Below are 11,543 nucleotides of genomic sequence, written 5' to 3' on the forward strand. Positions count from 1 at the left end.
CTTGAGAACAGGGTCGTGATTCATCCTAGCAAGGAGTACATTGCTGGCACACAGTAGACACCTAGTGAACACTGAATAATGGTCAGACCAACTGAATCAATGAAAACTGAAAATTTCCAAATGCATCTTTCCCTCTTTCCCATAGGAACTTCTACTTGCAGAAAAGTGGGCTAAAATGAACAAGCTCCCCTTTCCAAAGATCGATCCTTATGTGTTTGATCGGGAAGGGCTGAAGGAGTGCTACGTCTTTAAACCTAAGAATCCTGATATGGAGCAAGATTGCCCAACCATCATCCACTTTGTTCTGGCCAACATCAACTTCAGAAAGTACAAGGCTCCAGGTATGTAGGGAGTAAGCTGTATTCCATAAAATAGAAATTAAGTAGGGGAGTGAAACTGACATTAAGCTGTTTCACTCTGGCGCTGCTGTACCAGCTATTACATTACTGAATGTCTCCCTTACCTTGATAAATAGATGCTATTCTGAGACCTCAAGTACTTCTCTTCTTACCCCTAGATCCCCTGACTTGCTCACAGTCCAGAAACTGAAAAGTCAGCAACTGGTTTAGCAAAAATCTTTGGGACTTTACTTCAATACTTCGAATTGTGTTTGTTCTGATTGATTTTTAATCAAACATTTTGACTATCACCCTTGTAAGAAAGCTTTTATTTCAGAAAAATCATGCAAATTTCTGGGAATTTTAGTTGACCACAAGATTAACGTAATCTAGCAGTACACAATGGCTAGCAATTTCAGTTTGCCATGTTGTATTTCATAGAAAACAAGAATCAAGTTTGACACGTAGTCTTTGCTGTTTTGTTTTGTTTTTTTTTTAACCACAACCAGAGGAGTCTCTCGACTCTTGTGTATCCTGGAAAATGTTGATTAACCAAAGGAGATCTAAAGATTTACATGCAAAATGCTTACGGCTCCAAAAACCGTATTTTGGGACCAGAAAATGTGTTTTCCATTTTATGAATGGAAAGACACAAAAAATAGGGAGGATGAGTAATGGGAATATGCTGAGAAAAATGGTGTTTTTCTAGATTTCTCAGGAAGACAAAGAAAGGACCAATAGAAGTGAAGATTATTGTGAAGCATATAGTTCAGCATAGGAGAAGGTGGAAAACTGACATTTTTAGCTATCAGTCAGTAGAGCACTTGAAACCCATTGAATTTTCTATCACTGTGAACTCTCAAGGAGAGGCTCACTGAGCAGTTGGCATGTGTAGGGGATTTCCATGGCATAAAGACAGCCACATCATGTTTTAGTTTGGGTTCTCCCAGAAAGTAATTCTGAGAAAAGGACTCAAGTGCAAATAGTTTATTTGGATGAGCTGAGGAACACTCTAGTTTATTAGTAAGGAAATGGGGAAGTGGTAAAGGGAAGGAAGGCCGACAACAAAGTTGCGTTAGCAAGCCAGCTACCACAATGGGAACTTGATCCCCTGGGAAAGACTACGAAATGGAATAGACCTGTGTCCCACAGTCGTGCTTCCCACACACACCAAAAGGCAGGGGAATGGAGTATTTAGATACTAACTCTCTAGAGTCTTTGGTTGACCACCGCCTGGGGAACAGTGTTATTTATCAGAATTTCCAGCCTGCTGCAAGTGGGCCAAGCAGGCTTCTACAGTTGCAGGGCAGCATAGAAAGCCCTCAAGCACAGAGATGTCAGATACTGGCAGTTGGATGTCATCCAGTCAGAACACAGAGAAATGATAAAGTCAGAGATGCTACGGAGTACCTGGCTCTGTGGGGGCTCCCACTGCTGTCTTTATGTGTGTATGTTTTATTCCTTGGATTTTAAAGATATTTTGTAGTTTTCAAAATAGCACCCTTTGTGACTCTTCTGGTATTTAGGTGTTCCAAGGGAAACTGAGGAAGAGAAAGAAATCGCTGACTTTGATATTTTTGATGACCCGGAATCACCATTTTCAACCTTCAATTTTCAATATCCAAATCAAGCATTCAAAAGACTACATGATCTTATGCACTTCAATACTCTGAACAACATTGATGTAAGTATCTCCTGTGGCCATCGACTATGTCAAATGACTTCCATACCATATAAATACACTAATACCTCTTTTTAATTAAAAATAAAAAAATAAGTGTTATGAATGACACCACCCAAAATATGCCACTTTACTTTTCGTGAATTATTTTGCTAATCCTCAGAAGAACCCTACAAAACTGACAAATAAGGAAAAATAAGGAAACTCATTTTATGCTATTATTTTATTGAATGGTGAATACTCAGTTTCTTTCCCAAAGTATCTAATATATTTATTATATGATAAATTATAATTAAGGAAGAAAAGTGATGAAAAGGAAATATGAGCATGAAAATGAATGGAGCCAGAAGTGTAGTTAATCTGCAAAAATATAACATGAATTTTAATAAATACACTTATGATTTTACATGTTTTCTTTTTGTGAATTTGGGCAGTATCACAAAAGGTAACAGCCTTTCCTTTTTTTATTTTTTGAGACGGAGTCTCGCTCTGTCGCCCAGGCTGGAGTGCAGTGGCGCGATCTCAGCTCACTGCAAGCTCTGCCTCCCAGGTTCACACCATTCTCCTGCCTCAGCCTCCCGAGTAGCTGGGACTACAGGCACCTGCCACCACGCCCGGCTAATTTTTTTTTTTTTTTTTTTTTGTATTTTTAATAGAGACAGGGTTTCACCGCGTTAGTCTCCATCTCCTGACCTCGTGATCTGCCCTCCTTGGCCTCCCAAAGTGCTGGGATTACAGGCGTGAGCCACCGCGCCCTGCCAGCCTTTCCTATTTTTAGCCTTTGAGATGTCAAGTACTCTTTGCTTTAGAAAAAAGTCATTGTCATCAGTATCAATCCTTCCTATCATTAGTGTATCTTCTGCTAAGATTCTGTGTCTAGGTGAAATTCTTTCATTTTTAACTTACCATTTAGGAACACTATTCTGTAACTGAAATCATTGACTTGTGGTTCCAAATCATAGTGTCTGACAAATGATTATCAGTTGTGAAAGCTTAAGTTCATTGGCCTGATTGGATTTTGTACATTAGAAAAACAGAAAAAAAGAAATTAAATGGAGAAGGAAAGGCATCATGCCTGATTTGCCAGTCTTTTTGGTGACTGTGTAAATGGCATAAAGGAACTCAGAATATGTGAATGAGTGTTCTGTTTATATGGGCTCTAATTAGATTTTGTGAGCTAATAGAACTCCACACATCTAGTTTGCTTCCTTGTTTCGTTTGGCCTGAGACTAGTAATGATCAATTGTGTGCAGTCATCACAGTTGCACCATAGTATATTTGTCAATCAATATCTTTAATTTTTGTAAATGTGTAAAATTTCCCCCAATAAGCTTTGATTCTTACAACTATAAAATTCTTTTCAGCCTTCATTTACAAATAGATGATAATCCATCTAAAAATGCTTATCAAAATGTATAGCATATGTCATTTTCTCCATAGGTTTGTTTCCTTTTTAGAAAAAATACTTCAAGCAGTGGACATCTGAAATCCACGTGATACATTATCTCTATGGTGATGGCAAAAATTGAAAGGTTAAGAGAAAAATGATTAATCTATGATTTGTAGGGAATGAACAGAAATTCTCAAAATAGAGTTAGTTGCATTTTATAAAACCTCATGCTAATAAAAGAAAGGTAAGAGTTAATATCACAGTCACCCTATTTTTCCAGTTTGACCCAATAAACTCAAAACTAGACATTCCTTGGGATGAAATTTATTAAATTTGATAAGTCTTTCTCAAATGGAAAAAACAGATTGTAGGAATATACAAATGTCGTGTTGGACTTTGGAATAGATATACATATACATATGTGTATCTTAACCAAGTACATTTGTCTTGCTGTTCTAATTTATATAAAGTCTGCTAAACAATTTGCAATAAGGAATGATATAGTTTTATTTATATATTTTACAAACATTCTTCAAAGTAGTTCGTTTGATACATAGATGTAAAAGTCAGCACCTGAACAAAAATAGACTGAATCCCAGAACAACTGTCCTGACTTACACACCTCATCAAATGTTGATTCTTCACAAGCCGTTAATTTAGCAGTTTTAAACATCCGTTTTCACATTTTATTGTGACAAAATATACAAAACATAAAATTTACCATTTTAACCATTTTTAAGTGTACAGTTTAGTGGCATTAAGTGCATTGCATTATTGTGCAACCATCCCCACCATCTGTCTCCAGAACGTTTTACATCCTCCCAATCTAAAACTTTGCACCCACTAACCAGTAAGTCCCCATTTCCCCTGCATTTTTAGTAACAATACTGTCAGATTTTTGTAAGAAGATTGATAAATTCATTAAAAAAATATGAAAGTGAAAAGGACCAAAGTAGGCTAACTCATCTTGAAGAAGGAAAGCAAAGTTAGAAGACTTGCTTTACCAAATAGAAAGACAGAAAGGTAACATAATTAAGAAAACATGACATTGTCCAAGGACAGACAGTAGCACTAAATAAAATCATCCTTAAATAAATTGTGACTATCTATAAGAAAAAAAGTGATCAGATGATTATTCACAAAGGAAAAAACTAAATTGACCTCTTTCACATTATCAACGAAGCCAATTCCAGATAGCCTGTAGATCTGAGTAGAAAAGTAAACCAAGTTTCTAGAATACAACATAGGGGAGTATCTTTATGGCTTTGACCCAGGGAAATATTTTTTACACTTGATGCTAAAAGCATTAGCCATAAAGGGCAATCTTTTCTGTATCTCCAAGTCCTTCAGTTCTGAGAATTAAGTAGTTTGTAATTGCTTCTACTACTGTTTCTGGCACAGCATGTATAGACAATGTCATGGGCATTATATCATCTTTAAATGTCATAAATGTGACTTTGAATAAGCTGCTTACACTTTTTGAGCCTCCCCTTCCTCTTCTCTGAAACAGGTGTGGTAGGATCTATAATTGTAGTAGTGAATGCTTAATTGGGTGATGCATGATTACAGAAGCTGCTTAATAAATGGGAACCTTATCTATACATGTCCTTATCTTGTACCCTTGAAGGTCCATGGGGATTACACCCAAAGACCTTTGCAAATGCCCCAGATTAACAACATAGACAAGTTTGTACAGGTAATGCCAGCTTAGGCAGTAAGTAAATATTTTCTGAATGAACAAATGAAGGTAGGCTTTTTCCAGAATTATATGAACATTGAGACTCATGTTCAAGTAATTCCTCTTTGTGTGTGTGTGTGTGTGTGTGCGCGCGCGTTTCATAAACAGATAAAATTTTCAGTTTTCACTGACATTTTATCTCTGCCTTAGTGTGACTCCCTTCTTCTCCACTTTAAGAAAACACATTTTTATCAGAATCACAACTTTGTAAATGATGGTACTTAAAGAGCAACAAAACTCTGCTGAGTTAGCTAACTCTCTCATTCCCACACCATTTGAATAGAGTAGGAGACCGATTCACACTTCAGCAACAGAGCATATGTTTACTGCCATAGACCATCAGAGTTCTTTGTAAAGAGTGGATGGACATTGCGAATATAAACTCTTACAATGCAAAGTCACTTCTTTGCCAATTTCATAGACAAGTTTTCAACTTTGCAACTGTGACCACTGTGGCTTAGGGCAACATTTCCTCTTCAATTCACTCTGACCTCAATTTTTCCTCCAAAGAGGCCATGCTGTGTCAGCCAGCTGCACCCTCCTATTGCTTCATTTTATCAAGAGATCCTAGCTGGCCTGCTTCGCCAAAGCTAAATTTTAGTTTATCTTTAGAGGACTTCTGCTCTGTTTCTGCTCACGTCATGACAGCAGCCTGGGTTTCTCATAGCATCAGGTTTCTGCTCTTACTCAATCCTCCCAAATTCCTTTTCACTGAACATTGTCTCGATACTTGTACAATTACAGTAGTATTTCATTTTTTTTTCCTTCAAAAACTTAATGTATAGTGACTTACACTGGTAGACGTGATGGTGGCGGGGCGGGGACGGGATGCAGAGACATTGGAGTCTGACCAAATTGGGTATTCAAATCCTTGCTCTGCTGCCTCTTGGCTGGGTGACATTGGGCGTATTGGTTAACCTTTCTAAATTTTGCTTTCCTATTTTGTAAAGGGAAATGATGGTATATATCATGTAGGGTCGGGGTGGGGGTTAAGTAAAATAATATAACTTAAGGGCTTGGCATGAAATAGTAAACTGCAGCAGCTAATATAATTATTATTGTTCATAGTTTTTGGCTTTTAATTAAAACCAGTGACTTGCTTTATTTACTTTGTATTCTCTAGACATACTGATCACAATGCCTGACACCTAAAGTAAATATACAGTACGATTTTCATGATGGGTGTTTAATATGTCATTGACTTACTGTGGGTAGCACGTGTCAGGATACAAGGTGCTGTTGGTTGGAGGGAGGCAGTTTCCAACCGTGGGGAATTTGTATATAGTACATGCCTACCCACGTAGTATGGCTACATACTCTATCTACTGTTAAACCACCACTTTGATCTGGAGGGAATATGTCCTCTGAGATTTCTTTTCTAGGACCTGTTAATTTGCTGTCACAGGAAAATATATGGTTTCCCAGTCTCACTTATTCAAATTATTCATTTGATAGGCATAGTCTTAGAACCATTTATGTGTCAGTTTATTCAGCATATGCCAATGATGCAAAATAATGAGCTTTTTTCTTTCTTAAATAATTTTACAAAGTGCTAAACATTAAATGTTAATTAAAATGAGGATACATCCATATCCAGAAATATTGGTACTTATTTCTTAATTTATTGATATTTCTTCATCTTGATAAGGGTGTATAGGTACAAGTCAAGGTTCTTATCTTTTAAATATAATTTATAAGCTTACTATTATGTATTATTGCCTAATATATTAGTCCATAACTCATCTACCTTTAATGCTGCCTATAATCTCTTTCTGTCTCATTTATTTATTAATTCAACACATATTTATTATTTAGCGTGCCAGAAACTGTTTCAGGAACTAGGGGTACAGCATGGAAAGAACAATTAAAAGTTTTGAGTGCTTCATATAAGCCAAATATTTTCCGTCAAATATTTAACACTCAAGACTAGCCTGTGAGGTGGAGTTTTAATTTGTAAGTTAGAAAACTGAGTCATGGATTACTTAGGCAGGTTGCTGGAAATCACGATGATGTGGGGGAGTTGAGATGAGGCTGCGTGTCTTTTCTCTTTCATTCCTTCCTTTTGAACCACCTGTCTCTCAGGCAGCCTTATTTCTTAGTGTTCCCCAAACACAGCCTTCATTCTAGCAGGGCCAGCCAATTCCCAGATGTCTCTGACGCATGCCACAGCCTCCCATCCTCAGCCTTTTCATGTGATTATTCTTCTACAGAGAATGCCTGGTCTTCTGCTCCACTTAAAATCCCTGCCTCTCCTTTAACTCAACTGGTCTCATTGTCCCTCTGAACTGAGTGCTGGCCTGTGTCAGTCAACCTCTAGTGAGCACCTGCTGTGTATTTATTAATTTTGCAAATATTTATTATGTACCTTCCATGTTCTAAGTGCTGGTATTAAAAAAAAAAAAAAAATGACAAGCCTGATGAACTTTCTGCCTTCCTGACATTTCAGTTCTTATTGAAAAGGCAGGCATTATCCAGCAAGTTCACAGTAATGTACACCTAAATATATTCTCGTGTTCTCCTATATTTGTAAGTTTTACTTCTCTAACAAAATACACTGTAACTTTCTCTCTTGGGTTTATTTTTTATTTTCTATTGTGATGACTCAACATTTGTTTGTAGATTGCTTATAATCTCACCTCTACAAATTTGTTTCTTATGTGGAAGGGAAGATCACATTTTACGTGCTTGTTTTTCTTATTCTCTGCTTTCATTAACAAAGATTTAAGAGATCTGGTTAAACAATAGGAGGCTATGGAATGGCACAAGTGAAAGATGACATGGGATAGGTGGTGGGGATGGAGAAGGTTGAGATATGAGGGTTTTTGCTGGGATAACACTGAAGAGAAGGATTTGGAATCTCAATGAATTTCAGGGAAGAATGAAAGAGATACAAACACCATTTAAAATGGCTTCTTGTATAATAATAAAAACAAAGGTTTAAATTTAATACAATGCCTTTTTGGATATGTGTAGTTGTATCATGTAGGATGCCAAAAGGTTTGAATTTAGTAACTGATCTAGTGCTGGGCTTGGTTTTTTTCTATCACAGAACTGGAACTTCCAAGAACGGTGTTTTCCGCAGTAATCTGAAACACCTAGTTAATGGTTTCATGGTGTGAATATGCCACCTAGTGGTTCAACTTGCACATTCTAATTTGGGATTTTCAGAGTTGGAAGTGTTCGTTTTCCTTTATCAGAATGGCTTGCTCACTCGGAACACGAGCTGGGAACACGAGCTGAGGTCCAATTACGATAAATCCACTAGTCCCTGATGTTGATATTGCTGATTTTTTGATGCTCAAGAATTTATTATGAAGGAATTGATAGCAGCAGTCATTGTCGGTTTAATTTTTTCTATGGTCTTTTTTATTTTAGAGCTTTTTAGGAGTTTAGAAAGCAAATGGTTGGTTTTTATTTTATTTGGACACTTTTATGCAGTGAGGGTTGATGCTTCATGGATTGCTGTGAGGAGAAACCGATTGATATATTTGCTGATGTAGATCTCTAGAAAGGCAGGGGGATTTTTAAAAGAAGATGTAGTAGGACACTTTGGATAGCAGAAACAATTTGCTGACTTACACAATATAATAAGCTCATTCGTGGTTATATACCTGGTGTGTTCATTTCTTATGAACTTTATAGCTTCACTTCTAATTTAGAGTTCCCAATTTTCATCACATATTGTCAGTTTAGAAATAACAAGCATAATAGCTGTTGTAAAATGTTTATGTACCAGGTATTGTGCAAAACACTTTATAGAAATGATCTCCAATTTTATAGAAATTCTCCATTTATAGAAATGATCCCACAAAACCCCAAATTGGTACATTATTTCCATTTTAAAGAAGCAAAAAACAGGCTCAAGTATTTAGACTAATTCCCCTCCATCTCAGACAGCCAAGAAGTGTTTGTGCCTCGTGGCCTTTGGTCCAAGTCTCCTTCACAGGTCTGAAGCATCTTTTGTCATCACAGAATCATGTTTCCCTATTCATAAGAAAAGTAGGATCAGCAAATATCAGTTTTCCTTAACAGACTCATTCATATTTGAGCCCATTTCCCCAGAAGATAATTATATGTATTACATTTTAAAGTAAGGCATATACAAGAATCACATTCCTGTGATAGCTCCCTTTTTCCAAAGTCTGACTGCTTGTTTAAAGTTACTATTAGAGAATAGAGAGCCTTGCTTGTTGGGTGTCTGTGGCATAAAGTCACAGAAAAATAACTGCATGTTTGCACCATTTAGATCTCACATGTTGAAGTGATGCAAACACGATCTCCTCAGGCAATGAGCCGTGCTTGCCCAGTGAGCTTGCACGTGGTAATGGGAGAATCCCTCTGAGCCAAGGCCAAGTGGGCCACAGCAGTTGTGAGTGGGAGGAGGCCATAGCGTCCTAAACTGCTCGGACTTGCCAAGCATTCCTACCTGTGGCAGGGGGCTGAAAAGCCCATGGACTGTACCTTAATGTTGCTTAACAATCCCTAAGGTAGAGAATAAAGGGAACTGTGGAATAACTCTGTGACTTGCCTCTGTTCCCTGGTGTCCAGAAACATCTACCTCATTGGTCATCGAGATGAAATGAGGACTGTCCTGGGGAATGGAGTCTTCCTAATTTTAACAAGGTTCTGAAGCAGGAGCAGAGACAAGATTTACTATTCAGGCCTTCTTCCAAAGCCCATTTCCATTGCTCTTCAATAACTGCATCTACCAAATTCTGAATGTTCTCTTCTTTCCCCAGATTCTAACTAGGTTTTAACTTCATACCAAAACCAGTGTATCACAATTGAAATAGCAATTCTGAGACGTTGTAGCTTCCTGTGTTTTATTCTGGTTACCATTAACATGGGTATATGTAAAGAATATATATAGGATATATGTATGCTGAATAAAAAGTAGTAATTCATTTTCACCAATGAAATCACAGAGCATGGCATTTCCTAGATAGAGCAGGCTCATGTTTTATAACTGTTGGTTCAGTTGGGGAAGGCAGGCAATTATCCAGCAATGCCTTCTTCCTCCACTAGGAAAAGCTTTTACTTTCCTGGTGGTCATTCATTTCTACTTGCCCACTAATTTTAAAGAACATAAATTGTAGATTTAGTAATTACTTGTTTCTTCCCTGTTATCCAACCCTTTTGGCAAAGAGTAGAACCAACATAACTTTACCATGCTACCATTTTATTCCCAAATTTATCAGCACAAAATCTAGAACATTTCCAGGATCCTTCTTTCCCTGGTAAGGGAAGGAACAGTAGCTGAATATAAGCTTAACAAGACAGCAGTGGTGGGATGTTGAATTTAAATGTGTATGCATGACTCATAGATTTATATTCATATATGCCAAAAATACCCTAATAAAAAGATTCATTAGATTTTTGTTTTAATAAAAAATGTATAAATGAGTTCATAGCAGCACTAATTATACAACTTCCATCTCTATTTACAGGTGATAAAAGAAGCCATGGTTGAAAGCATCGAATATAGAAGACAGAATCCATCTCGTTGCTCTGTTTCCCTTAGTAATGTTGAGGCAAGAAAATTTTTCAACAAGGAGTTTCTAAGTAAACCCAAAGCATAGTTCATGTACTGGAAAAGGCAGCAGTTTCTGATGCTGAGGCAGTTTGCAATTCCATGACAACTGGATTTAAAAGTACAGTACAGATAGTCGTACTGATCATGAGAGACTGGCTGATACTCAAAGTTGCAGTGACTGAGCTGCATGAGAATAATACTATTATAAGTTAGTTAGGTTGACAAATGATGTTGATTATGTAAGGATATACTTAGCTACATTTTCAGTCAGTATGAACTTCCTGACACAAATGTAGGGATATATACAGTATTTTTAAACATTTCTCACCAACTTTCTTATGTGTGTTCTTTTTAAAAATGGTTTTTTCTTTTAAACTATTTAACAGTTCAATCTCAATAAGACTTCCCATTATGTATGAATGTTATTCACTGACTAGATTTATTCATCCCATGAGACAACACTATTTTTATTTATATATGCATATATATACATACCTGAAATAAATACATAAATATACAAATAAGCATGAGATAACTGAGTTGTTATTTTTTAAATGAGATATTGGACTATTGCTATGAAAGATTCTCATATTCACTCCTTTCAAATGCAAAAGGTGTTCATCCTAAACTCAAGTGTGAAACTTTTAATTTAATTTAATTTAATTAATTTTTCTGTGAGACGGAGTCTCACTCTGTCATCCAGGCTGGAGTGCAGTGGCGTGATCTTGACTCACTGCAACCCCTCCTCCTGGGTTCAAATGATTCTCCTGCTTCAGCTTCCCAAGTAGCTGGGACTACAGGTGTCTGCCACCACACCCAGCCAATTTTTATATTTTTAGTAGAGACGGGGTTTCACCATGTTG

General features: G+C 36.9%; 1 protein-coding gene across 4 annotated transcripts in view; it reads left to right on the top strand.

Annotated features, from left to right (window-relative positions):
• Positions 1-11,253, top strand: part of LOC105484603 (phospholipase A2 group IVA) — a 164,253-nt gene extending 153,000 nt beyond the window's left edge. For 3 of the 4 annotated variants that reach the window (XM_071077332.1, XM_011746427.2, XM_011746428.3), the window contains exons 16-18: positions 146-341; positions 1,865-2,022; positions 10,595-11,248. In XM_071077332.1, coding sequence (XP_070933433.1) covers positions 146-341; positions 1,865-2,022; positions 10,595-10,726 — 486 coding nt within the window. In that variant the 3' untranslated portion in view covers positions 10,727-11,248. Of the gene's footprint in view, positions 1-145; positions 342-1,864; positions 2,023-10,594 lie in introns of all 4 variants that reach the window. The other variant, XM_011746426.3, reaches the window with a different exon arrangement.
• Positions 11,254-11,543: the final 290 nt, after the last annotated feature.

Source organism: Macaca nemestrina, chromosome 1 (assembly GCF_043159975.1).
Source record: "Macaca nemestrina isolate mMacNem1 chromosome 1, mMacNem.hap1, whole genome shotgun sequence".
Lineage (NCBI taxonomy): Eukaryota > Metazoa > Chordata > Mammalia > Primates > Cercopithecidae > Macaca > Macaca nemestrina.